The 26,038-nt window shown below is 46.8% G+C and overlaps 1 protein-coding gene across 1 annotated transcript in view; it reads left to right on the forward strand.

Moving 5' to 3' along the window:
• The window catches only part of si:ch211-161f7.2 (retinoic acid-induced protein 2), a 31,619-nt gene that overhangs the window by 3,613 nt on the left and 1,968 nt on the right, over positions 1-26,038 (forward strand). The window contains exon 2 of the mRNA XM_065022659.1: positions 25,208-25,953. Coding sequence (XP_064878731.1) covers positions 25,314-25,953 — 640 coding nt within the window. The 5' untranslated portion in view covers positions 25,208-25,313. The remainder of the gene's footprint in view (positions 1-25,207; positions 25,954-26,038) is intronic.

Here is a 26,038-nt window from a genome sequence, read left to right on the forward strand (position 1 = left end):
ACAGAAGAGAGCACACTACATAGAAAACAGAAGAGAGCACACTACATAGGAAACAGAAGAGAGCACACTACATAGGAAACAGGCTGAAAGCACACTACATAGAAAACAGAAGAGAGCACACTACATAGAAAACAGAAGAGAGCACACTACATAGGAAACAGGCTGAAAGCACACTACATAGGAAACAGGCTGAAAGCACACTACATAGGAAACAGGCTGAAAGCACACTACATATGAAACAGAAGAGAGCACACTGCATAGGAAACAGGCTGAAAGCACACTACATAGGAAACAGGCTGAAAGCACACTACATAGGAAACAGGCTGAAAGCACACTACATAGGAAACAGAAGAGAGCACACTGCATAGGAAACAGGCTGAAAGCACACTACATAGGAAACAGGCTGAAAGCACACTACATAGAAAACAGGCTGAAAGCACACTTACATAGGAAACAGGCTGAAAGCACACTACATAGGAAACAGGCTGAAAGCACACTACATAGGAAACAGAAGAGAGCACACTACATAGGAAACAGGCTGAAAGCACACTACATAGGAAACAGAAGAGAGCACACTACATAGGAAACAGGCTGAAAGCACACTACATAGGAAACAGAAGAGAGCACACTACATAGGAAACAGAAGAGAGCACACTACATAGGAAACAGAAGAGAGCACACTACATAGGAAACAGGCTGAAAGCACACTACATAGGAAACAGGCTGAAAGCACACTACATAGGAAACAGAAGAGAGCACACTACATAGGAAACAGGCTGAAAGCACACTACATAGGAAACAGGCTGAAAGCACACTACATAGGAAACAGGCTGAAAGCACACTACATAGGAAACAGAAGAGAGCACACTACATAGGAAACAGGCTGAAAGCACACTACATAGGAAACAGGCTGAAAGCACACTACATAGGAAACAGGCTGAAAGCACACTACATAGGAAACAGGATGAAAGCACACTACATAGGAAACAGAAGAGAGCACACTACATAGGAAACAGAAGAGAGCACACTACATAGGAAACAGGCTGAAAGCACACTTACATAGGAAACAGAAGAGAGCACACTACATAGGAAACAGGCTGAAAGCACACTACATAGGAAACAGGCTGAAAGCACACTACATAGGAAACAGAAGAGAGCACACTACATAGGAAACAGAAGAGAGCACACTACATAGGAAACAGAAGAGAGCACACTACATAGGAAACAGAAGAGAGCACACTACATAGGAAACAGGCTGAAAGCACACTACATAGGAAACAGGCTGAAAGCACACTACATAGGAAACAGAAGAGAGCACACTACATAGGAAACAGAAGAGAGCACACTACATAGGAAACAGAAGAGAGCACACTACATAGGAAACAGAAGAGAGCAGTCTCGGTTGAGTGACCCGACTTGAAGCCTGACTGGTTAGGGTCAAGAAGATGGTTCTGAGAGAGATAGCAGAACCACCTGAGAGTTCTGAGAGCGATAGCAGAACCCCCTGCGAGTTCTGAGAGAGATAGCAGAACCACCTGAGAGAGATAGCAGAACCCCCTGAGAGTTCTGAGAGAGATGGCAGAACCACCTGAGAGTTCTGAGAGAGATAGCAGAACCACCTGAGAGAGATAGCAGAACCCCCTGAGAGTTCTGAGAGAGATAGCAGAACCACCTGAGAGTTCTGAGAGAGATAGCAAAACCATCTGAGAGTTCTGAGAGAGATAGCAGAACCACCTGAGAGTTCTGAGAGAGATAGCGGAACCACCTGAGAGTTCTGAGAGAGATAGCAGAACCACCTGAGAGTTCTGAGAGTTGGTCAGAGACCAATACAGACGGGAAACAGTCCATCAACAAACAACAGGTTCTGCATTTCAGGACTCACAGTAGCAAGTACTCCTGGTGCACCGGGCAATTATTTAGCCAGTTAAACGTTTAGTTTTCGAAGAAAATTCTTGTTTTTCTGCCATAGTCCTCACTGGCTTTCATGAGATCTACGTGAGCTTGTCCAAGGTGTTGAACTCGACGATAGTTGCTATCCATTGGAGCACTGCGATTGGTTGCCCAACATTCTGGGGCGGGACTTAGCGAAAGCTCCAGTTAACAACGACGTATTACAGCGTGAATAAAGTCCCAGCCCAGACCAAGAACACACTTAATGCCTTTATAAACACACGGCCGTCAGAGCATCGTCTACATACAAATATCAGCCTGCCAGAGCGAAGCCTCATCTATTCTAAAACAATGACACACTAACCATCTAAAGTAATGGCTCCATTGGGGATGTGTGTTCAGGACTAAGCTTCATCTGGGTTTAGAGTCCCACACTATATGTTTGGAGAGACCTGGGGGAAAGTGGAAGGCCTTGGTGCTATGAACATGAGTACTAAACATACACAAAGCATTATTGAAGCCTCACTGGTTAGGGTCAAGAAGATGGTTCTGAGAGAGATAGCAGAACCACCTGAGAGTTCTGAGAGAGATAGCAGAACCACCTGAGAGTTCTGAGAGAGATAGCAGAGCGGGCATAAACTGAGTAAACTGAGTGAACTCAAGGCACTGCTCTCCAAACCCAGCGTAATGATCCTAATGATTGGTTCTGCTTTAAGATTACATTCCTCATCCATTACAGCCGTGTCTCTCCCTCTGTGCCAGCTTTGCTTCAAACTCATGTAGAAAACGTATTTAGGGGTAAGTCACAAATGGCACTCTATTCCCTATATAGTGCAGTGCACTTCTTTTCACCAGAGCCCAATGGGCCCTAGTCAAAAGTAGTGCACTAAATAGGGAATAGGGTGCCATTTGGGACACACTCACCAGGAAGCCTATTTTACCCCTTTCCTTATGGTTGCAACAGCTTCCCACATGGGTACCATTAAACTGGAGAAACGACAGGCTCTCTGAGGTTTGGGGTTGAAGACATGCCATTTTGTAATTGACGTTTTTAAGTCTCTGATTATGTGATCTGCTTCCCCCTCCATGAGGGCTTGAAGTCTTCCTCTCTCTCTCTCTTATTAGCCTTATATTCTCTCTTTTATTTAGTCGTTCTCTCTGAGAGATGACGTAGTCTGCGTTGTGTGTTGTTTTCACACACACCCTGTCTCTGTCGTCAGATTTAGACAATCTACCCGAGGGTTCCCTAATAGGCTGCCCAGTGGTTTTATTTGGCCCCTATAAGTTTTCTATATGTTTTTTTCTATATCAATTTAATTTCTCCACATAAAATACTGTAAACTCACCAGGAAATCAACTCGGAATGATTTAAATTTGTTCCCGAAGTATTCCTAGGGTCGGAAGTGAGATATGTGATGGTATCAATGTAATCAAGGTTTGAAATGATTCTGTTTTGGTCAAGTAATTTATCTGTTTGGGGTTCTTGCAGTCAGTTCACGGTACAAATGATTTCAAATTATGTTCCTACCCCCCAACTATCCGCTCAGGGAAGAATCATCCGACAGCTGAATGTAATTCGGGCCCCTGCCCGAGGCCTATAGTAGATCTCCAAATGACATGGTGCTGTGTTCTGTTGTGATGCTGTAACGGCCGTTGGTGGAAAGAGGTGAGGACCAAGGTGCAGCGTGGTACGTGTTCATCTTTATTTAGGAATTGAACACTGAATGAAAACAACAACAAAGGAGAATGAACGAAACAGTTCTGTCTGGTACAGAATACAAAACAGAAAACAACTACCCACAAACACAGGTGGGAAAACAGGTTACCTAAGTATGGTTCTCAATCAGAAACAACGATTGACAGCTGCCTCTGATTGGGAACCATACCAGGCCAAACACATAGAAATACAACACACAGAACAAAACATAGAATGAAAAACATAGAATGCCCACCCCAACTCCCGCCCTGACCAAACCAAAATAGAGACATAAAAAAGGAACTAAGGTCAGGACATGACAGATGCTGTCAGTGGTCTTGTGTTATGATGTGATGCTGTCTGTGATCTTGAGGTGCTGTGGTGTTGTGTTATGTTGTGATGCTGTCTGTGGTGTTGTGGTGATGTGCTGTGGTGTTGTGCTGTTATGTTGTGGTGCTGTGGTGTTGTGTTATGATGTGATGCTGTCTGTGATCTTGAGGTGCTGTTGTGTTATGTTTTGATGCTGTCTGTGGTGTTGTGGTGCTGTGAAGTGCTGTGGTGTTGTCCTGTTATGTTGTGGTGCTGTGGTGTTGTGTTGTTATGCTGTGGTGCTGTATTGTTGTGTTATGTTTTGATGCTGTGATGTTGTGGTGTTGTGGTGCTGTGATGTTGTGGTGTTGTGGTGCTGTGATGTTGTGGTGTTGTGGTGCTGTGATGTTGTGCTGTGATGTTGTGGTGTTGTGGTGCTGGTATGTTGTGATGTTATGTTGTGGTGCTGTGGAGCTGTGGTTGTGTGGTGTTGTGCTAGTATGTTGTGGTGCTGGTATGTTGTGGTGCTGTTGTGTTGTGGTGCAGTTGTGTTGTGGTGCTGTGGTGTTGTGGTGTTGTGCTAGTATGTTGTGGTGCTGTTGTGTTGTGGTGCTGTGGTGTTGTGGTGTTGTGGTGTTGTGCTAGTATGTTGTGGTGCTGGTATGTTGTGGTGCTGTTGTGTTGTGTGCAGTTGTGTTGTGGTGCTGTGGTGTTGTGCTGTGTTGTGGTGCTGGTATGTTGTGTTGTGGTGCTGTGGTGTTGTGCTAGTATGTTGTGGTGCTGGTATGTTGTGGTGCTGTTGTGTTGTGGTGCAGTTGTGTTGTGGTGCTGTGGTGTTGTGGTGTTGTGCTAGTATGTTGTGGTGCTGTTGTGTTGTGGTGCTGTGGTGTTGTGTTGTGGTGCTGTGGTGTTGTGGTGCTGTTGTGTTGTGGTGCTGTGGTGTTGTGTTGTTGTGCTGTTATGTTGTTGTGCTGTTGTGTTGTGGTGCTGTGGTGTTGTGGTGTTGTGTTGTGGTGCTGTGGTGTTGTGTTGTTGTGCTGTTATGTTGTGGTGTTGTGGTGCTGTGGTGTTGTGGTGCTGTGGTGTTGTGTTGTTGTGCTGTTGTGTTGTGGTGCTGTGGTGTTGTGGTGCTGTGGTGTTGTGTTGTGGTGTTGTGGTGTTGTGGTGCTGTGGTGTTGTGGTGCTGTGGTGTTGTGGTGCTGTGGTGTTGTGTTGTTGTGGTGTTATGCTGTGGTATTGTGGTGTTGTGTTATGTTTTGATGCTGTCTGTGGTGTTGTGGTGCTGTGATGTTGTGTTGTGTTGTGATGCTGTGTGTGGTGTTGTGGTGCTGTGGTGTTGTGGTGTTATGTTGTTGTGCTGGTATGTTGTGGGGTTGTGGTGTTGTGGTGTGAAGTTGTGGTATTGTGGTGTGTGTGGTGCTGTGGTGTTGTGGTGCTGTGATGTTGTGGTGTGATGCTGTGGTGTTGTGGTGTGGTGTTGTGGTGCTGTGATGTTGTGGTGCTGTGATGTTGTGGTGCTGTGGTGCTGTGGTGCTGTGATGCTGTGGTGTTGTGGTGTTATGTTGTTGTGCTGGTATGTTGTGGGGCTGTGGTGTTGTGATGTTGTGGTATTGTGGTGTGGTGTTGTGGTGTTGTGTGGTATGGGAGATATAGATCAGACCTCAGCCAACATCAGACAATTAGTAACCTAGAGAAAGGGCACTGGTAAAGAAACCCATCACTGTTCCCCCAACATAGAGGAACCCTACCATCCATGTAGCCTACAAAATGGCTGCCAGAGTTGCTGCTGCTTCACTGTGCCACTGACTGTGTTGCCATGACAACAGTAGATTGGGGCTCAGGAAGCACAGCAACTCAAAGACAGTCTCCCTCTCCTCCAATAATATTTCCTCCAATATCTCCCAGTACCAGTCAGGGAAAGGGGGATTCTTAGTCAGTTGTACAACTGAAACGTGTCTTCCGCATTTAACCCAACCCCTCTGAATCAGAGAGGAGCGGAGGGCCGACGTTAATCCACATCCACGTCTTTGGCGGCCGGGGAACAGTGGGACAACCAATGACGATTGAGTGTAGAATTAAAGGGGAAATCTGCGGGTCAAACAATAGCAAAGCAATCACTCTGCCACTGATTCAGTAAACAGCTGAGCGGATGGGGCTGGAGAAACGTAACCACTCTGCCACTGATTCAGTAAACAACTGAGGGGATGGGGCTGGAGAAACGTAACCACTCTGCCACTGATTCAGTAAACAGCTGAGGGGACGGGGCTGTAGAAACGTAACCACTCTGCCACTGATTCAGTAAACAGCTGAGGGGACGGGGCTGGAGAAACGTAACCACTCTGCCACTGATTCAGTAAACAGCTGAGGGGACGGGGCTGGAGAAACGTAACCACTCTGCCACTGATTCAGTAAACAGCTGAGGGGACGGGGCTGGAGAAACGTAACCACTCTGCCACTGATTCAGTAAACAGCTGAGGGGACGGGGCTGGAGAAACGTAACCACTCTGCCACTGATTCAGTAAACAGCTGAGGGGACGGGGCTGTAGAAACGTAACCACTCTCAAATTCATAGACAGAGCTATGGGTACAAGGACTGACCATCTACTGTATGATATCAACATGATCGTTTTAAGGTTTAAAACATGGCACCCATCCATGCCAGTGTTTGTTTACAATTACATTGTTTACAAACAAACAAGCTTATATTTTAGGTTCTGATGGAGTTAGACAGTTGAACTATATAAGTTATATTCTTCAAGAATCAATGGCTATATATCATAAATCAAACAATGGATGTAGCATTCACAGACTGCCCCTTTAAAGTGTTGACAGATGTTGCATTCAGTCAGGTCCTAAATGACCATTACCAAAACACAGACACAGTTAGAGTTAGAGCTAGCCATGACATCAGTGTTTACAGTCTGTTGGGCCTGATGTTTTTCTGGGCCTGTCTCTTCCTATTGAGGGAGATGTGCTTGTAGTCATGTAATCTGTTCCAGCCTATCAGTATGGTGGTGGTGATGGTGATGGTGGTGGTTGTGGTGATGGTGGTGGTGGTGATGGTGGTGATGGTAGTGATGGTTGTGGTGATGGTGGTGGTGGTGGTGGTTGTGGTGATGGTGGTGGTTGTGGTGATGGTGGTGGTGGTGGTGGTGATGGTGGTGGTTGTGGTGATGGTGGTGGTGGTGATGGTAGTGATGGTTGTGGTGGTGATGGTGGTGGTTGTGGTTGTGGTGATGATGATGGTGGTGGTGGTGGTGATGAGGGTGGTGATGTGATGATGATGATGCTGGTGGTGGTGATGATGATGATGGGGTGGTGGTGATGATGATGATGGTGGTGGTGGTGATGAGGGTGGTGATGATGGTGGTGGTGGTGATGATGATGATGAGGGTGGTGATGGTGGTGGTGGTGATGATGATGATGGTGGTGATGATGATGATGGTGTTAATGATGATGGTGGTGGTGATGATGAGGGTGGTGATGGTGGTGGTGAAGGTGATTATGGTGATGATGATGGTGGTGGTGAAGTTGATGATGATGAATGTGGTGATGATGGTGGTGATGATGATGGTAATGATGACGATGGTGGTGGTGGTGGTGAAAGGTCTAAATGGGTATCAGACTTTTCAAATAGATCTGAAAGGTAGGGGCTATAGGGGGTTCTATATAGACCAGGTGGCTATAGGGGGTTCTATATAGACCAGGTGGCTATAGGGGGTTCTATATAGACCAGGTGGCTATAGGGGGTTCTATATAGACCAGGTGGCTATAGGGGGTTCTATATAGACCAGGTGGCTATAGAGGGTTACTTATAGACCAGGTGGCTATAGGGGGTTCTATATAGACCAGGTGGCTATAGGGGGTTCTATATAGACCAGGTGGCTATAGGGGGTTCTATATAGACCAGGTGGCTATAGGGGTTCTATATAGACCAGGTGGCTATAGGGGTTCTATATAGACCAGGTGGCTATAGGGGGTTACTTATAGACCAGGTGGCTATAGGGGTTCTATATAGACCAGGTGGCTATAGGGGGTTCTATTTAGACCAGGTGGCTATAGGGGGTTACTTATAGACCAGGTGGCTATAGGGGGTTATTTATAGACTAGGTAGCTATAGGGGGTTACTTATAGACCAGGTGGCTATAGGGGGTTACTTATAGACCAGGTGGCTATAGGGGGTTATTTATAGACCAGGTGGCTATAGAGGGTTATTTATAGACCAGGTGGCTATAGGGGGTTATTTATAGACCAGGTGGCTATAGGGGGTTCTATATAGACCAGGTGGCTATAGGGGGTTATTTATAGACCAGGTGGCTATAGGGGGTTCTATATAGACCAGGTGGCTATAGGGGGTTATTTATAGACCAGGTGGCTATAGGGGGTTACTTATAGACCAGGTGGCTATAGTGGGTTTTATATAGACCAGGTGGCTATAGGGGGTTATTTATAGACCAGGTGGCTATAGGGGGTTACTTATAGACCAGGTGGCTATAGGGGGTTACATTTAAAGACCAGGTGGCTATAGGGGGTTCTATATAGACCAGGTGGCTATAGGGGTTATTTATAGACCAGGTGGCTATAGACCAGGGGTTATTTATAGACCAGGTGGCTATAGGGGGACCAGGTTATTTATAGACCAGGTGGCTATAGGGGTTCTATATAGACCAGGTGGCTATAGAGGGTTATTTATAGACCAGGTGGCTATAGGGGGTTCTATATAGACCAGGTGGCTATAGAGGGTTATTTATAGACCAGGTGGCTATAGAGGGTTATTTATAGACCAGGTGGCTATAGGGGGTTATTTATAGACTAGGTGGCTATAGGGGGTTACTTATAGACCAGGTGGCTATAGGGGTTATTTATAGACCAGGTGGCTATAGGGGTTCTATATAGACCAGGTGGCTATAGAGGGTTATTTATAGACCAGGTGGCTATAGGGGGTTCTATATAGACCAGGTGGCTATAGGGGGTTACTTATAGACCAGGTGGCTATAGGGGGTTCTATATAGACCAGGTGGCTATAGGGGGTTTTATATAGACCAGGTGGCTATAGGGGGTTATTTATAGACCAGGTGGCTATAGGGGGTTACTTATAGACCAGATGGCTATAGGGGGTTCTATATAGACCAGGTGGCTATAGGGGGTTATTTATAGACCAGGTGGCTATGGGTTATTTATAGACCAGGTGGCTATAGGGGGTTCTATATAGACCAGGTGGCTATAGGGGGTTACTTATAGACCAGGTGGCTATAGGGGGTTATTTATAGACCAGGTGGCTATAGGGGGTTCTATATAGACCAGGTGGCTATAGAGGGTTATTTATAGACCAGGTGGCTATAGGGGGTTCTATATAGACCAGGTGGCTATAGAGGGTTATTTATAGACCAGGTGGCTATAGAGGGTTCCATATAGACCAGGTGGCTATAGGGGGTTCTATTTAGACCAGGTGGCTATAGAGGGTTATTTAAAGACCAGGTGCCTATAGGGGGTTATTTATAGACCAGGTGGCTATAGGGGGTTCTATATAGACCAGGTGGCTATAGGGGTTTTATATAGACCAGGTGGCTATAGGGGGTTACTTATAGACCAGGTGGCTATAGGGGGTTACTTATAGACCAGGTGGCTATAGAGGGTTATTTATAGACCAGGTGGCTATAGGGGGTTCTATATAGACCAGGTGGCTATAGGGGGTTACTTATAGACCAGGTGGCTATAGGGGGTTATTTATAGACCAGGTGGCTATAGGGGTTCTATATAGACCAGGTGGCTATAGAGGGTTATTTATAGACCAGGTGGCTATAGGGGTTCTATATAGACCAGGTGGCTATAGAGGGTTATTTATAGACCAGGTGGCTATAGGGGGTTCTATATAGACCAGGTGGCTATAGAGGGTTATTTATAGACCAGGTGGCTATAGAGGGTTATTTATAGACCAGGTGGCTATAGGGGGTTATTTATAGACTAGGTGGCTATAGGGGGTTACTTATAGACCAGGTGGCTATAGGGGGTTATTTATAGACCAGGTGGCTATAGGGGGTTCTATATAGACCAGGTGGCTATAGAGGGTTATTTATAGACCAGGTGGCTATAGGGGGTTCTATATATACCAGGTGGCTATAGAGGGTTATTTATAGACCAGGTGGCTATAGGGGGTTCTATATAGACCAGGTGGCTATAGGGGGTTCTATATAGACCAGGTGGCTATAGGGGTTCTATATAGACCAGGTGGCTATAGGGGGTTACTTATAGACCAGGTGGCTATAGGGGTTCTATATAGACCAGGTGGCTATAGGGGGTTATTATATAGACCAGGTGGCTATAGGGGGTTACTTATAGACCAGGTGGCTATAGGGGTTCTTATAGACCAGGTGGCTATAGGGGTTCTTTTTAGACCAGGTGGCTATAGGGGTTATTTATAGACCAGGTGGCTATAGGGGGTTACTTATAGACTAGGTAGCTATAGGGGTTACTTATAGACCAGGTGGCTATAGGGGGTTACTTATAGACCAGGTGGCAATAGGGGTTACTTATAGACCAGGTGGCTATAGGGGGTTCTATATAGACCAGGTGGCTATAGGGGTTATTTATAGACCAGGTGGCTATAGGGGTTACTTATAGACCAGGTGGCTATAGGGGGTTCTATATAGACCAGGTGGCTATAGGGGGTTACTTATAGACCAGGTGGCTATAGGGGGTTATTTATAGACCAGGTGGCTATAGGGGGTTCTATATAGACCAGGTGGCTATAGAGGGTTATTTATAGACCAGGTGGCTATAGGGGGTTCTATATAGACCAGGTGGCTATAGAGGGTTATTTATAGACCAGGTGGCTATAGGGGGTTCTATATAGACCAGGTGGCTATAGGGGGTTATTTATAGACCAGGTGGCTATAGGGGGTTACTTATAGACCAGGTGGCTATAGGGGGTTACTTATAGACCAGGTGGCTATAGGGGGTTCTATATAGACCAGGTGGCTATAGGGGGTTACTTATAGACCAGGTGGCTATAGGGGGTTATTTATAGACCAGGTGGCTATAGGGGGTTCTATATAGACCAGGTGGCTATAGAGGGTTATTTATAGACCAGGTGGCTATAGGGGGTTCTATATAGACCAGGTGGCTATAGAGGGTTATTTATAGACCAGGTGGCTATAGAGGGTTCCATATAGACCAGGTGGCTATAGGGGGTTCTATTTAGACCAGGTGGCTATAGAGGGTTATTTAAAGACCAGGTGCCTATAGGGGGTTATTTATAGACCAGGTGGCTATAGGGGGTTCTATTTAGACCAGGTGGATATAGAGGGTTATTTAAAGACCAGGTGCCTATAGGGGGTTCTATATAGACCAGGTGGCTATAGAGGGTTATTTATAGACCAGGTGGCTATAGAGGGTTATTTATAGACCAGGTGGCTATAGGGGGTTCTATATAGACCAGGTGGCTATAGGGGGTTACTTATAGACCAGGAGGCTATAGAGGGTTATTTATAGACCAGGTGGCTATAGTGGGTTATTTATAGACCAGGTGGCTATAGAGGGTTATTTATAGACCAGGTGGCTATAGAGTGTTTGTAAATAATTTTCCACCTGAGACAATGATTCACTTGAAGGTAATCTGGTCGTTGGCGGAGTGATACAGTTTTGTGTGGTGGGTCTTCTTCAAACACACGCACACTACAGGAGGCTGGTGGCACCTTAATTGGGGAGGACGAGCTCGTGGTAATGGCTGGTCGGAATCAGTGGAACGGTATCAAACACATCAAACACTTGGTTTGATGCCATTCCATTCACACCGTTCCAGCCATTATTATGAGCCGTCCTCCCCTCAGCAGCCTCTACTGACACACACACTCACACACACACACACACACACACACACACACACACACACACACACACACACACACACACACACACACACACACACACACACACACACACACACTCACATGACTGTTGTTAAAACGCTACCCTGACTGGACTCTCTGTCCGTCAGGAATCTGACCATAGATTCGGTCCAAAGCTTCATCCCAGAGGCCCAGCCAGGCGCTGCCCAGTGGTAGAGTTCATACGTCCTGTAGTAGTGATGAAGTAGTCGTCTGGATTCGTTTCTGAAGCCTTCGTCTGATCTGAGAGTAATTGGCTCCAAGCTGTGAGACACGGTGCCGCCCTGCACTGCTGCTTCTTTGACTTATGTGTGTGTGTGTGGAGGGGGGGTCATTGTGCGCGTATGTGTGTGTGTGTGTGGGGGGTTAATTGTGTGTATGGGGGTGTCATTGTGCGTGTATGTGGGGGGTTCATTGTGTGTATGGGGGGTGTCATTGTGTATGGGGGGGGGGTGTGTGTGTGTGTGTGTGTGTATGTGGGGGGGTTCATTGTGTGTATGGGGGGGTGTCATTGTGCGTGTGTGTGTGTGTGTGTGTGTGTGTGTGTGTGTGTGTGTGTGTGTGTGTGTGTGTGTGTGTGTGTGTGTGTACATCCATGCGCATGGTTGTGTTCTAGAACATAAATACATGTACAACAAGTCATTTTTCCAGGCAGGAGTTTTGGGTGTGTTTGTAAATGTTAAACTTTTATTTGACTTTACTGCTGAGTTTCTTCTTCCCTGGAGGATAAATCACCTTCTTGAAGCCGGCTGGCCGGTCGGTGGCTAACCTCGTAGCGCTTCCAATGCTGGGATTTTAATTTATAAGATTTTCTTTTTATTGAAGATTTATTTCAGAGTTCTTGGCAGGGCGTTTAATAGATTTCAGACCAATAAAGTGGAGTTTAGTCAGGCAGCGTGTGTGTGTGTGTGTGTGTGTGTGTGTGTGTGTGTGTGTGTGTGTGTGTGTGTGTGTGTGTGTGTGTGTGTTCGTGCGTGCGTGCGTGCGCGCGCGTCTGTCTGTGTGTGTGTATGTGTGTGCGTGCGTGCGTGCGTATGTGTATGTGTGTGCGTGCGTGCGTGAGTGAGTGTGTGCGTGTGCGCGTGCGTGCGTGTGTGTGTGTGTGTACAGTGCTGGTAGCTTTAAGTGCGTGTGTTTGTTTTCCACCACCAGATTTTAAACAAGTGCTTAAATGGATACTCTTGATTATTGATGACCTCATTTCTGTCACAGCCCCAGATGAGTCCCAGGGAGTGTAAGTCAACAGAATGACGTTTCAATTGAAGACAGATTTGTAGTAATGTGGCTTTCGTAAAATGAAATGCATCTTACAGTTGTACAAAAAGATCCAGCGTTTTACAGTCAGGCTTGAACAGACTATTTTGACAGAACTTATTCAGAATATTTACACTCAATAAAACCAATTTCTAACTAAGCCTTGACGTCTTCAGGCCAACTGAAGAAAAATAAATGACAACACGACTTTCAAATACAGGAACTAGTGTATCATCCTGAATCTGACGGCTTCGCTCTGTAGACATTATTATTAATTTACCGTTCCACAATGTCCTTTCTGTTATTACATTAGTGGGTTAATGCAGAGGAACCATTTTGTCCAGACCAGTGATCAGCAGAACAGCAGGAGATCTAATATGTGTCCCAAAATGGCACCCTATTCCCTGGCCTATGTAGTGTACTATGTTTAAACTAGAGCCCTATCTATGGGCCCTGGTCAAGAGTAGTGCACTACATAAGGAATAGGGTGTCATTTGGCACACGGCCTTAAGCAGTGTATTAGGGTCAGGGAGTTGGAACAGACCTCCTTTGGCATTAAAGGTTTTTCCAAACACAATTCACCACAGGACCCTGAAGCCTCACAAATGAAAAGCTTCCCTCTAAACAGCTACATATGGCCTATTACCCCCGGCTTAACCTTTTCAACTCAGTCCCCGACCGACTGCTGGGGAGGAGAAGAGAGCCAAGCAGAGGGGAGCCGTCCTCTATTCACATTCTAGATCCTGCTAATGTGGGGGAGGTTCTGTATCTGGTGTTTGGATGGGCATCTTCATATGTGTGGTGTACATGCAGGCCTGGTATTGGAAGCGATGTTTGGACGAGGGTTTATGTGTTTTCTCTCTCCTCGTGTCTGTGTCAGGGTGACCTGATAAGAGAGACATAAGACTATAATGGACATGTTCAAGGACTTTAACAAGATATCACCAGGATTTGATTTAACCCTCCCCGAACATTGTCTTTCTCCCCCAAACCAAACGGAGCCTTTCTTTAGCTCTCCTTTCAGTTTCAATTTAATATTATAGGAGATTATAGGAGATTTTCTATGGAACATTTTCTATGTCCATGAGTAACCTAGGCTTCAATGTGTCCTGGAAACCTGACCCTAAGGTTCAGATGCTCACATCTATTTGACAGAGTTTCATATTGTATTCCACAGTAATATGACCGGCAGAGACAGTCTCCATAGGGATATACTGTAGATAGTTGAGGCTTCCCTCTAAGTACACAAGTATCTTATTGATTTGGCCTGCATGTAAACAACTCTCTGAGTGGAGGAGGAATATCCAGCCTGATCTGACTGAGGGGAGGAGGAATATCCAGCCTGATCTGAGGGGAGGAGGAATATCCAGCCTGATCTTCCTGAGTGGAGGAGGAATATCCAGCCTGATCTAACTGAGTGGAGGAGGAATATCCAGCCTGATCTGACTGAGTGGAGGAGGAATATCCAGCCTGATCTTACTGAGTGGATGAGGAATATCCAGCCTGATCTGACTGAGTGGAGGAGGAATATCCAGCCTGATCTTCCTGAGTGGAGGAGGAATATCCAGCCTGATCTTCCTGAGTGGAGGAGGAATATCCAGCCTGATCTAACTGAGTGGAGGAGGAATATCCAGCCTGATCTAACTGAGTGGAGGAGGAATATCCAGCCTGATCTGACTGAGTGGAGGAGGAATATCCAGCCTGATCTGACTGAGTGGAGGAGGAATATCCAGCCTGATCTTCCTGAGTGGAGGAGGAATATCCAGCCTGATCTGAGTGGAGGAGGAATATCCAGCCTGATCTTCCTGAGTGGAGGAGGAATATCCAGCCTGATCTAACTGAGTGGAGGAGGAATATCCAGCCTGATCTAACTGAGTGGAGGAGGAATATCCAGCCTGATCTGACTGAGTGGAGGAGGAATATCCAGCCTGATCTGACTGAGTGGAGGAGGAATATCCAGCCTGATCTAACTGAGTGGAGGAGGAATATCCAGCCTGATCTGAGTGGAGGAGGAATATCCAGCCTGCTCTGAGTGGAGGAGGAATATCCAGCCTAATCTAACTGAGTGGAGGAGGAATATCCAGCCTGATCTGACTGAGTGGAGGAGGAATATCCAGCCTGATCTGACTGAGTGGAGGAGGAATATCCAGCCTGATCTAACTGAGTGGAGGAGGAATATCCAGCCTGATCTGACTGAGTGGAGGAGGAATATCCAGCCTGATCTAACTGAGTGGAGGAGGAATATCCAGCCTGATCTGACTGAGTGGAGGAGGAATACCCAGCCTGATCTGACTGAGTGGAGGAGGAATATCCAGCCCGATCTAACTGAGTGGAGGAGGAATATCCAGCCTGATCTGAGTGGAGGAGGAATATCCAGCCTGATCTGAGTGGAGGATGAATATCCAGCCCAATCTAACTGAGTGGAGGAGGAATATACAGCCTGATCTAACTGAGTGGAGGAGGAATATCCAGCCTGATCTAACTGAGTGGAGGAGGAATATCCAGCCTGATCTAACTGAGTGGAGGAGAAATATCCAGCCTGATCTGAGGGGAGGAGGAATATCCAGCCTGATCTGACTGAGTGGAGGAGGAATATCCAGCCTGATCTTACTGAGTGGAGGAGGAATATCCAGCCTGATCTTACTGAGTGGAGGAGGAATACTCAGCGGATCTGAGTGGAGGAGGAATATCCAGCCTGATCTTACTGAGTGGAGGAGGAATATCCAGCCTGATCTGACTGAGTGGAGGAGGAATATCCAGCCTGATCTGAGTGGAGGAGGAATATCCAGCCTGATCTAACTGAGTGGAGGAGGAATATCCAGCCTGATCTGAGTGGAGGAGGAATATCCAGCCTGATCTGAGTGGAGGAGGAATATCCAGCCTAATCTAACTGAGTGGAGGAGGAATATCCAGCCTGATCTAACTGAGTGGAGGAGGAATATCCAGCCTGATCTAACTGAGTGGAGGAGGAATATCCAGCCTGATCTAACTGAGTGGAGGAGGAATATCCAGCCTGATCTGACTGAGTGGAGGAGGAATATCCAGCCTGATCTTACTGAGTGGAGGAGGAATATCCAGCCTGATCTTACTGAGTGGAGGAGGAATACTCAGCCTGATCTGAGTGGAGGAGGAATATCCAGCCTGATCTTACTGAGTGGAGGAGGAATATCCAGCCTGATCTGACTGAGTGGAGGAGGAATATCCAGCCTGATCTTACTGAGTGGAGGAGGAATATCCAGCCTGATCTGACTGAGTGGAGGAGGAATATCCAGCCTGATCTGACTGAGTGGAGGAGGAATATCCAGCCTGATCTAACTGAGTGGAGGAGGAATATCCAGCCTGATCTGAGTGGAGGAGGAATATCCAGCCTGATCTAACTGAGTGGAGGAGGAATATCCAGCCTGATCTAACTGAGTGGAGGAGGAATATCCAGCCTGATCTGAGTGGAGGAGGAATATCCAGCCTGCTCTGAGTGGAGGAGGAATATCCAGCCTAATCTAACTGAGTGGAGGAGGAATATCCAGCCTGATCTAACTGAGTGGAGGAGGAATATCCAGCCTGATCTAACTGAGTGGAGGAGGAATATCCAGCCTGATCTGACTGAGTGGAGGAGGAATATCCAGCCTGATCTAACTGAGTGGAGGAGGAATATCCAGCCTGATCTAACTGAGTGGAGGAGGAATATCCAGCCTGATCTGACTGAGTGGAGGAGGAATATCCAGCCTGATCTGACTGAGTGGAGGAGGAATATCCAGCCTGATCTAACTGAGTGGAGGAGGAATATCCAGCCTGATCTGACTGAGTGGAGGAGGAATATCCAGCCTGATCTGACTGAGTGGAGGAGGAATATCCAGCCTGATCTGACTGAGTGGAGGAGGAATATCCAGCCTGATCTAACTGAGTGGAGGAGGAATATCCAGCCTGATCTGACTGAGTGGAGGAGGAATATCCAGCCTGATCTGACTGAGTGGAGGAATATCCAGCCTGAATATCCAGCCTGATCTAACTGAGTGGAGGAGGAATATCCAGCCTGATCTGACTGAGTGGAGGAGGAATATCCAGCCTGATCTAACTGAGTGGAGGAGGAATATCCAGCCTGATCTGAGTGGAGGAGGAATATCCAGCCTGATCTGAGTGGAGGAGGAATATCCAGCCTGATGAGTGACTGAGTGGAGGAGGAATATCCAGCCTGATCTAACTGAGTGGAGGAGGAATATCCAGCCTGATCTAACTGAGTGGAGGAGGAATATCCAGCCTGATCTGACTGAGTGGAGGAGGAATATCCAGCCTGATCTGACTGAGTGGAGGAGGAATATCCAGCCTGATCTAACTGAGTGGAGGAGGAATATCCAGCCTGCCTGGAGGAGATCCAGCCTGATCTGAGTGGAGGAGGAATATCCAGCCTGATCTGACTGAGTGGAGGAGGAATATCCAGCCTGATCTAACTGAGTGGAGGAGGAATATCCAGCCTGATCTGACTGAGTGGAGGAGGAATATCCAGCCTGATCTGACTGAGTGGAGGAGGAATATCCAGCCTGATCTGAGTGGAGGAGGAATATCCAGCCTGATCTAACTGAGTGGAGGAGGAATATCCAGCCTGATCTGAGTGGAGGAGGAATATCCAGCCTGCTCTGAGTGGAGGAGGAATATCCAGCCTAATCTAACTGAGTGGAGGAGGAATATCCAGCCTGATCTAACTGAGTGGAGGAGGAATATCCAGCCTGATCCAACTGAGTGGAGGAGGAATATCCAGCCTGATCTGACTGAGTGGAGGAGGAATATCCAGCCTGATCTGACTGAGTGGAGGAGGAATATCCAACCTGATCTAACTGAGTGGAGGAGGAATATCCAGCCTGATCTGACTGAGTGGAGGAGGAATATCCAGCCTGATCTAACTGAGTGGAGGAGAAATATCCAGCCTGATCTGAGGGGAGGAGGAATATCCAGCCTGATCTGACTGAGTGGAGGAGGAATATCCAGCCTGATCTTACTGAGTGGAGGAGGAATACTCAGCCTGATCTGAGTGGAGGAGGAATATCCAGCCTGATCTTACTGAGTGGAGGAGGAATATCCAGCCTGATCTGACTGAGTGGAGGAGGAATATCCAGCCTGATCTGAGTGGAGGAGGAATATCCAGCCTGATCTAACTGAGTGGAGTGGAGGAGGAATATCCAGCCTGATCTGAGTGGAGGAGGAATATCCAGCCTGGAGGAGGAATATCCAGCCTGATCTGAGTGGAGGAGGAATATCCAGCCTAATCTAACTGAGTGGAGGAGGAATATCCCGCCTGATCTAACTGAGTGGAGGAGGAATATCCAGCCTGATCTAACTGAGTGGAGGAGGAATATCCAGCCTGATCTGACTGAGTGGAGGAGGAATATCCAGCCTGATCTGACTGAGTGGAGGAGGAATATCCAGCCTGATCTAACTGAGTGGAGGAGGAATATCCAGCCTGATCTGACTGAGTGGAGGAGGAATATCCAGCCTGATCTAACTGAATATCCACTGAGTGGAGGAGGAATATCCAGCCTGATCTGACTGAGTGGAGGAGGAAGGAATATCCAGCCCGATCTAACTGAGTGGAGGAGGAATATCCAGCCTGATCTTACTGAGTGGAGGAGGAATATCCAGCCTGATCTGACTGAGTGGAGGAGGAATATCCAGCCTGATCTTACTGAGTGGAGGAGGAATATCCAGCCTGATCTTACTGAGTGGAGGAGGAATATCCAGCCTGATCTGGAGGAGGAATATCCAGCCTGAGTGGAGAGGAGGAATATCCAGCCTGATCTGACTGGAGGAGGAATATCCAGCCTGATCTGACTGAGTGGAGGAGGAATATCCAGCTGAGTGGAGGAGGAATATCCAGCCTGATCTGACTGAGTGGAGGACTGAGTGGAGGAGGAATATCCAGCCTGATCTAACTGAATATCCAGTGGAGGAGGAATATCCAGCCTGATCTGACTGAGTGGAGGAGGAATATCCAGCCTGATCTGACTGAGTGGAGGAGGAATATCCAGCCTGATCTAACTGAGTGGAGGAGGAATATCCAGCCTGATCTGACTGAGTGGAGGAGGAATATCCAGCCTGATCTAACTGAGTGGAGGAGGAATATCCAGCCTGATCTAACTGAGTGGAGGAGGAATATCCAGCCTGATCTAACTGAGTGGAGGAGGAATATCCAGCCTGATCTAACTGAGTGGAGGAGGAATATCCAGCCTGATCTAACTGAGTGGAGGAGGTCCAGGAGTGGAGGAGGAATATCCAGCCTGATCTGACTGAGTGGAGGAGGAATATCCAGCCTGATCTAACTGAGTGGAGGAGGAATATCCAGCCTGATCTGACTGAGTGGAGGAGGAATATCCAGCCTGATCTGACTGAGTGGAGGGAATATCCAGCCTGGAGGAGGAATATCCATCTGACTGAGTGGAGGAGGAATATCCAGCCTGATCTAACTGAGTGGAGGAGGAATATCCAGCCTGATCTGACTGGAGGAGGAGGAATATCCAGCCTGATCTGGAGGAGGAATATCCAGCCTGATCTAACTGATCCAGCCTGATCTGACTGAGTGGAGGAGGAATATCCAGCCTGATCTTACTGAGTGGAGGAGGAATATCCAGCCTGATCTGACTGAGTGGAGGAGGAATATCCAGCCTGATCTGACTGAGTGGAGGAGGAATATCCAGCCTGATCTAACTGAGTGGAGGAGGAATATCCAGCCTGATCTGACTGAGTGGAGGAGGAATATCCAGCCTGATCTAACTGAGTGGAGGAGGAATATCCAGCCTGATCTGACTGAGTGGAGGAGGAATATCCAGCCTGATCTGAGTGGAGGAGGAATATCCAGCCTGACTGAGTGGAGGAGGAATATCCAGCCTGATCTGACTGAGTGGAGGAGGAATATCCAGCCTGATCTAACTGAGTGGAGGAGGAATATCCAGCCTGATCTAACTGAGTGGAGGAGGAATATCCAGCCTGATCTGAATATCCACTGAGTGGAGGAGGAATATCCAGCCTGGTCTGACTGAGTGGAGGAGGAATATCCAGCCTGATCTAACTGAGTGGAGGAGGAATATCCAGCCTGATCTGACTGAGTGGAGGAGGAATATCCAGCCTGATCTAACTGAGTGGAGGAGGAATACTGAGTGGAGGAGGAATATCCAGCCTGATCTAACTGAGTGGAGGAGGAATATCCAGCCTGATCTGACTGAGTGGAGGAGGAATATCCAGCCTGATCTGACTGAGTGGAGGAGGAATATCCAGCCTGATCTAACTGAGTGGAGGAGGAATATCCAGCCTGATCTAACTGGAGGAGAATATCCAGCCTGATCTAACTGAGTGGAGGAGGAATATCCAGCCTGATCTAACTGAGTGGAGGAGGAATATCCAGCCTGATCTGACTGAGTGGAGGAGGAATATCCAGCCTGATCTAACTGAGTGGAGGAGGAATATCCAGCCTGATCTAACTGAGTGGAGGAGGAATATCCAGCCTGATCTGACTGAGTGGAGGAGGAATATCCAGCCTGATCTTACTGAGTGGAGGAGGAATATCCAGCCTGATCTGACTGAGTGGAGGAGGAATACTCAGCCTGATCTGAGTGGAGGAGGAATATCCAGCCTGATCTGACTGAGTGGAGGAGGAATATCCAGCCTGATCTAACTGAGTGGAGGAGGAATATCCAGCCTGATCTGACTGAGTGGAGGAGGAATATCCAGCCTGATCTGACTGAGTGGAGGGGGAATATCCAGCCTGATCTGAGTGGAGGAGGAATATCCAGCCTGATCTAACTGAGTGGAGGAGGAATATCCAGCCTGATCTGACTGAGTGGAGGAGGAATATCCAGCCTGGTCTGACTGAGTGGAGGAGGAATATCCAGCCTGATCTAACTGAGTGGAGGAGGAATATCCAGCCTGATCTGACTGAGTGGAGGAGGAATATCCAGCCTGGTCTGAGGGGAGGAGGAATATCCAGCCTGATCTAACTGAGTGGAGGAGGAATATCCAGCCTGATCTGACTGAGTGGAGGAGGAATATCCAGCCTGATCTGACTGAGTGGAGGAGGAATATCTAGCCTGATCTAACTGAGTGGAGGAATATCCATTCTGATCCAACTAACTTGCCAACTCCATTTCTGTCACAGCAATGTGCTGGAGTTGTCAAGAGAGCACAGACAGATCTGAGACCAGGCTAAAGCCAATGGCTTCCACCACAAAACATTTAAATCTAATAGATAGGAGAGAAGCTGGGAGGACTGGTGACAGGCAAGGACTAGTTCTGTTTCTGGTCATATTTAGACATAATCAGGAGTCATACTGATCTAAATTGCTCTGTGAAGGTTTTCCAGAACTCTGGTTTAAAACATGACAATGGTGGACTGTTGTTCATATTGATCCAGTCTAGTTTTAACTCTGGTTTAAAACATGACAATGGTGGACTGTTGTTCATATTGATCCAGTCTAGTTTTATCTCTGGTTTAAAACACGACAATGTTAGACTGTTGTTCATATTGATCCAGTCTAGTTTTATCTCTGGTTTTAAACACAACAATGGTGGACTGTTGTTCATATTGATCCAGTCTAGTTTGAACTCTGGTTTAAAATACGACAATGGTGGACTGTTGTTCATATTGATCCAGTCTAGTTTTATCTCTGGTTTAAAACACAACAATGTTAGACTGTTGTTCATATTGATCCAGTCTAGTTTTATCTCTGGTTTAAAACACAACAATGTTAGACTGTTGTTCATATTGATCCAGTCTAGTTTTAACTCTGGTTTAAAACACAACAATGGTGGACTGTTGTTCATATTGATCCAGTCTGGTTTCATCTCTGGTTTAAAACACAACAATGTTAGACTGTTGTTCATATTGATCCAGTCTAGTTTTATGGTCACTTCAAGGCCTCATTATAGAAATATCCTGTTTCCTGTATTTGGTCGATATGTTGGATTTCCTGTGTTCTCTGTTCTGCTGCTAAAACAAGTGTTACATCAGCAGTGAGCTTGTGTCAGTGCTTCAGCTATCACACACAGAGTATTTCTAATGTCTCTTCATTATTAGGACCAGGTTTATTACAGGTTCTCTACCTCCCAGGTGTCTGTAAAGACATGAGCCACCTTCTGTCCAATCTAACTCAAGGTTTATTACAGGTTCTCTACCTCCCAGGTCTCTGTAAAGACATGAGCCACCTTCTGTCCAATCAGGTTCTCTACCTCCCAGGTCTCTGTAAAGACATGAGCCACCTTCTGTCCAATCTAACTCAAGGTTTATTACAGGTTCTCTACCTCCTAGGTCTCTGTAAAGACATGAGCCACCTTCTGTCCAATCTAACTCAAGGTTTATTACAGGTTCTCTACCTCCCAGGTCTCTGTAAAGACATGAGCCACCTTCTGTCCAATCTAACTCAAGGTTTATTACAGGTTCTCTACCTCCCAGGTCTCTGTAAAGACATGAGCCACCTTCTGTCCAATCTAACTCAAGGTTTATTACAGGTTCTCTACCTCCTAGGTCTCTGTAAAGACATGAGCCACCTTCTGTCAATCAATCTAACTCAAGGTTTATTACAGGTTCTCTACCTCCCAGGTCTCTGTAAAGACATGAGCCACCTTCTGTCCAATCTAACTCAAGGTTTATTACAGGTTCTCTACCTCCTAGGTGTCTGTAAAGACATGAGCCACCTTCTGTCCAATCTAACTCAAGGTTTATTACAGGTTCTCTACCTCCTAGGTGTCTGTAAAGACATGAGCCACCTTCTGTCCAATCTAACTCAAGGTTTATTACAGGTTCTCTGCCTCCTAGGTGTCTGTAAAGACATGAGCCACCTTCTGTCCAATCTAACTCAAGGTTTATTACAGGTTCTCTACCTCCCAGGCCTCTGTAAAGACATGAGCCACCTTCTCTCCAATCTAACTCAAGGTTTATTACAGGTTCTCTACCTCCTAGGTCTCTGCAAAGACATGAGCCACCTTCTGTCCAATCTAACTCAAGGTTTATTACAGGTTCTCTACCTCCTAGGTCTCTGCAAAGACATGAGCCACCTTCTGTCCAATCTAACTCAAGGTTTATTACAGGTTCTCTACCTCCCAGGTCTCTGTAAAGACATGAGCCACCTTCTGTCCAATCTAACTCAAGGTTTATTACAGGTTCTCTACCTCCCAGGTCTCTGTAAAGACATGAGCCACCTTCTGTCCAATCTAACTCAAGGTTTATTACAGGTTCTCTACCTCCTAGGTCTCTGTAAAGACATGAGCCACCTTCTGTCCAATCTAACTCAAGGTTTATTACAGGTTCTCTACCTCCCAGGTCTCTGTAAAGACATGAGCCACCTTCTCTAACCAATCTAACTCAAGGTTTATTACAGGTTCTCTACCTCCCAGGTCTCTGTAAAGACATGAGCCACCTTCTGTCCAATCTAACTCAAGGTTTATTACAGGTTCTCTACCTCCTAGGTCTCTGTAAAGACATGAGCCACCTTCTGTCCAATCTAACTCAAGGTTTATTACAGGTTCTCTACCTCCCAGGTCTCTGTAAAGACATGAGCCACCTTCTGTCCAATCTAACTCAAGGTTTATTACAGGTTCTCTACCTCCTAGGTGTCTGTAAAGACATGAGCCACCTTCTGTCCAATCTAACTCAAGGTTTATTACAGGTTCTCTACCTCCTAGGTGTCTGTAAAGACATGAGCCACCTTCTGTCCAATCTAACTCAAGGTTTATTACAGGTTCTCTACCTCCTAGGTGTCTGTAAAGACATGAGCCACCTTCTGTCCAATCTAACTCAAGGTTTATTACAGGTTCTCTACCTCCTAGGTGTCTGTAAAGACATGAGCCACCTTCTGTCCAATCTAACTCAAGGTTTATTACAGGTTCTCTACCTCCTAGGTGTCTGTAAAGACATGAGCCACCTTCTGTCCAATCTAACTCAAGGTTTATTACAGGTTCTCTACCTCCTAGGTGTCTGTAAAGACATGAGCCACCTTCTGTCCAATCTAACTCAAGGTTTATTACAGGTTCTCTACCTCCTAGGTGTCTGTAAAGACATGAGCCACCTTCTGTCCAATCTAACTCAAGGTTTATTACAGGTTCTCTACCTCCCAGGTCTCTGTAAAGACATGAGCCACCTTCTGTCCAATCTAACTCAAGGTTTATTACAGGTTCTCTACCTCCTAGGTCTCTGTAAAGACATGAGCCACCTTCTGTCCAATCTAACTCAAGGTTTATTACAGGTTCTCTACCTCCCAGGTGTCTGTAAAGACATGAGCCACCTTCTGTCCAATCTAACTCAAGGTTTATTACAGGTTCTCTACCTCCTAGGTCTCTGTAAAGACATGAGCCACCTTCTGTCCAATCTAACTCAAGGTTTATTACAGGTTCTCTACCTCCCAGGTCTCTGTAAAGACATGAGCCACCTTCTGTCCAATCTAACTCAAGGTTTATTACAGGTTCTCTACCTCCCAGGTCTCTGTAAAGACATGAGCCACCTTCTGTCCAATCTAACTCAAGGTTTATTACAGGTTCTCTACCTCCCAGGTCTCTGTAAAGACATGAGCCACCTTCTGTCCAATCTAACTCAAGGTTTATTACAGGTTCTCTACCTCCCAGGTCTCTGTAAAGACATGAGCCACCTTCTGTCCAATCTAACTCAATTAAACCAGGCTAAACATGACCCTTATGAAATTACATTCCTTTCTTAATCTATGCCTGCCAGGGAAACACGTTTTTAATAAATGTACTGGTGCTGGCAATGTTAGTTATTGTACTTAGGCTTATAGTGCACTACTTTTGACCAGGGCCTATAGGGCTCATAGGGCTCAGGTCAAATGTAACACACTAGACAGAGAATAGGGTGCTATTTGGGACACAGACATCACTAGCAGGTTCAAGGGTAATACTGGGGGATTTGGAAAAGACAAGAGGATTTAGAAGTGATTTAGTGTTCATTTTGAGTTGAACCAAGTCAAGTCCAACAGTTTGTCCTCGGGGTCTTTCATTAAACCACAGCAGGAGGGACTGGGACATAAATCTCCAAGTCTACTCTGCTTTCATCCACATGAACACTGAATAAACACTGAAGCTTGTTGTTTTCTCTTACTTTACTTTGCTAACTTGCCAGTTCTAGTTCTGACTAATGACCCATATTTGTCCATTAAAACAAGCCTTTTCTCTTTCCCCCCGTCAGGTTCGGTGCCGGTCTGTGACTCTGCTAAACAGTAACCATGGCCACAGTTACCATGGCCCTCCTGTCCTAAGATCAGACTCCAGTGGATGTTTTGAGGAAAAAGAAGATGGAGGATCTTTGCTCGGAGCATGTAGCTGACCTTCCTCAGAATGGGGGAAGTAGTGGAGGAGGAAGAGGTGGTGGAGAGGGGGTCAGAAAGGTAGAGAACACTGTCACCCAGCTGATTACAAGCGAGGCCTCACGCATCAGCTCTCCTGGCCAGGCTAATCAGAAACCAAGCCTTTCACATATGGTAACTATCCCAGCGTCCCCCACCATGGTCAGTCCCAGCGCCGAGGCTCCAGAAGGGGTGGCTCTCAAGGTGGCTGCCACCGTGCTTCAGCCTCTCTGTCTGGGGGACAGTCCTGTGATGCTGCCCATCCACCCCCTCCAACAGATGGCTGGAGGAACCCCTCCCCAGGGGATCCCTCCGTACCTCCTGACCCACCAGGGGCCTCTCTCCCTGGGCTCCCTCTCCCAAGGCCCTGGTCTCTCCCTGCCTCTGGTCCTGGAGCAGCATGTGTTCCAGCATCTGAACACCATGGGAGCGATGCTCCAGCAGACTCCCCCCTACCCTTCCCTGTCCTTCCTCCAGAACAATCTGCTGTGTCACACCCAGCCTCAGACCTCTTCCATGGCTTCGTTGGCCTTCTGCCAGCCTCCAGCCCTGGATCAGAAACTACCTGGACCTCCAGCCCAGGACCCAGGTAATTGTAATGGTATATAGTAATTCAGCTGTCGACTAGTGGTGTGTAATCCCTCCGATTGTAGTAATACAACCATTCTCTCTCT

This window comes from Oncorhynchus nerka, linkage group LG2, assembly GCF_034236695.1.
Source record: "Oncorhynchus nerka isolate Pitt River linkage group LG2, Oner_Uvic_2.0, whole genome shotgun sequence".
Lineage (NCBI taxonomy): Eukaryota > Metazoa > Chordata > Actinopteri > Salmoniformes > Salmonidae > Oncorhynchus > Oncorhynchus nerka.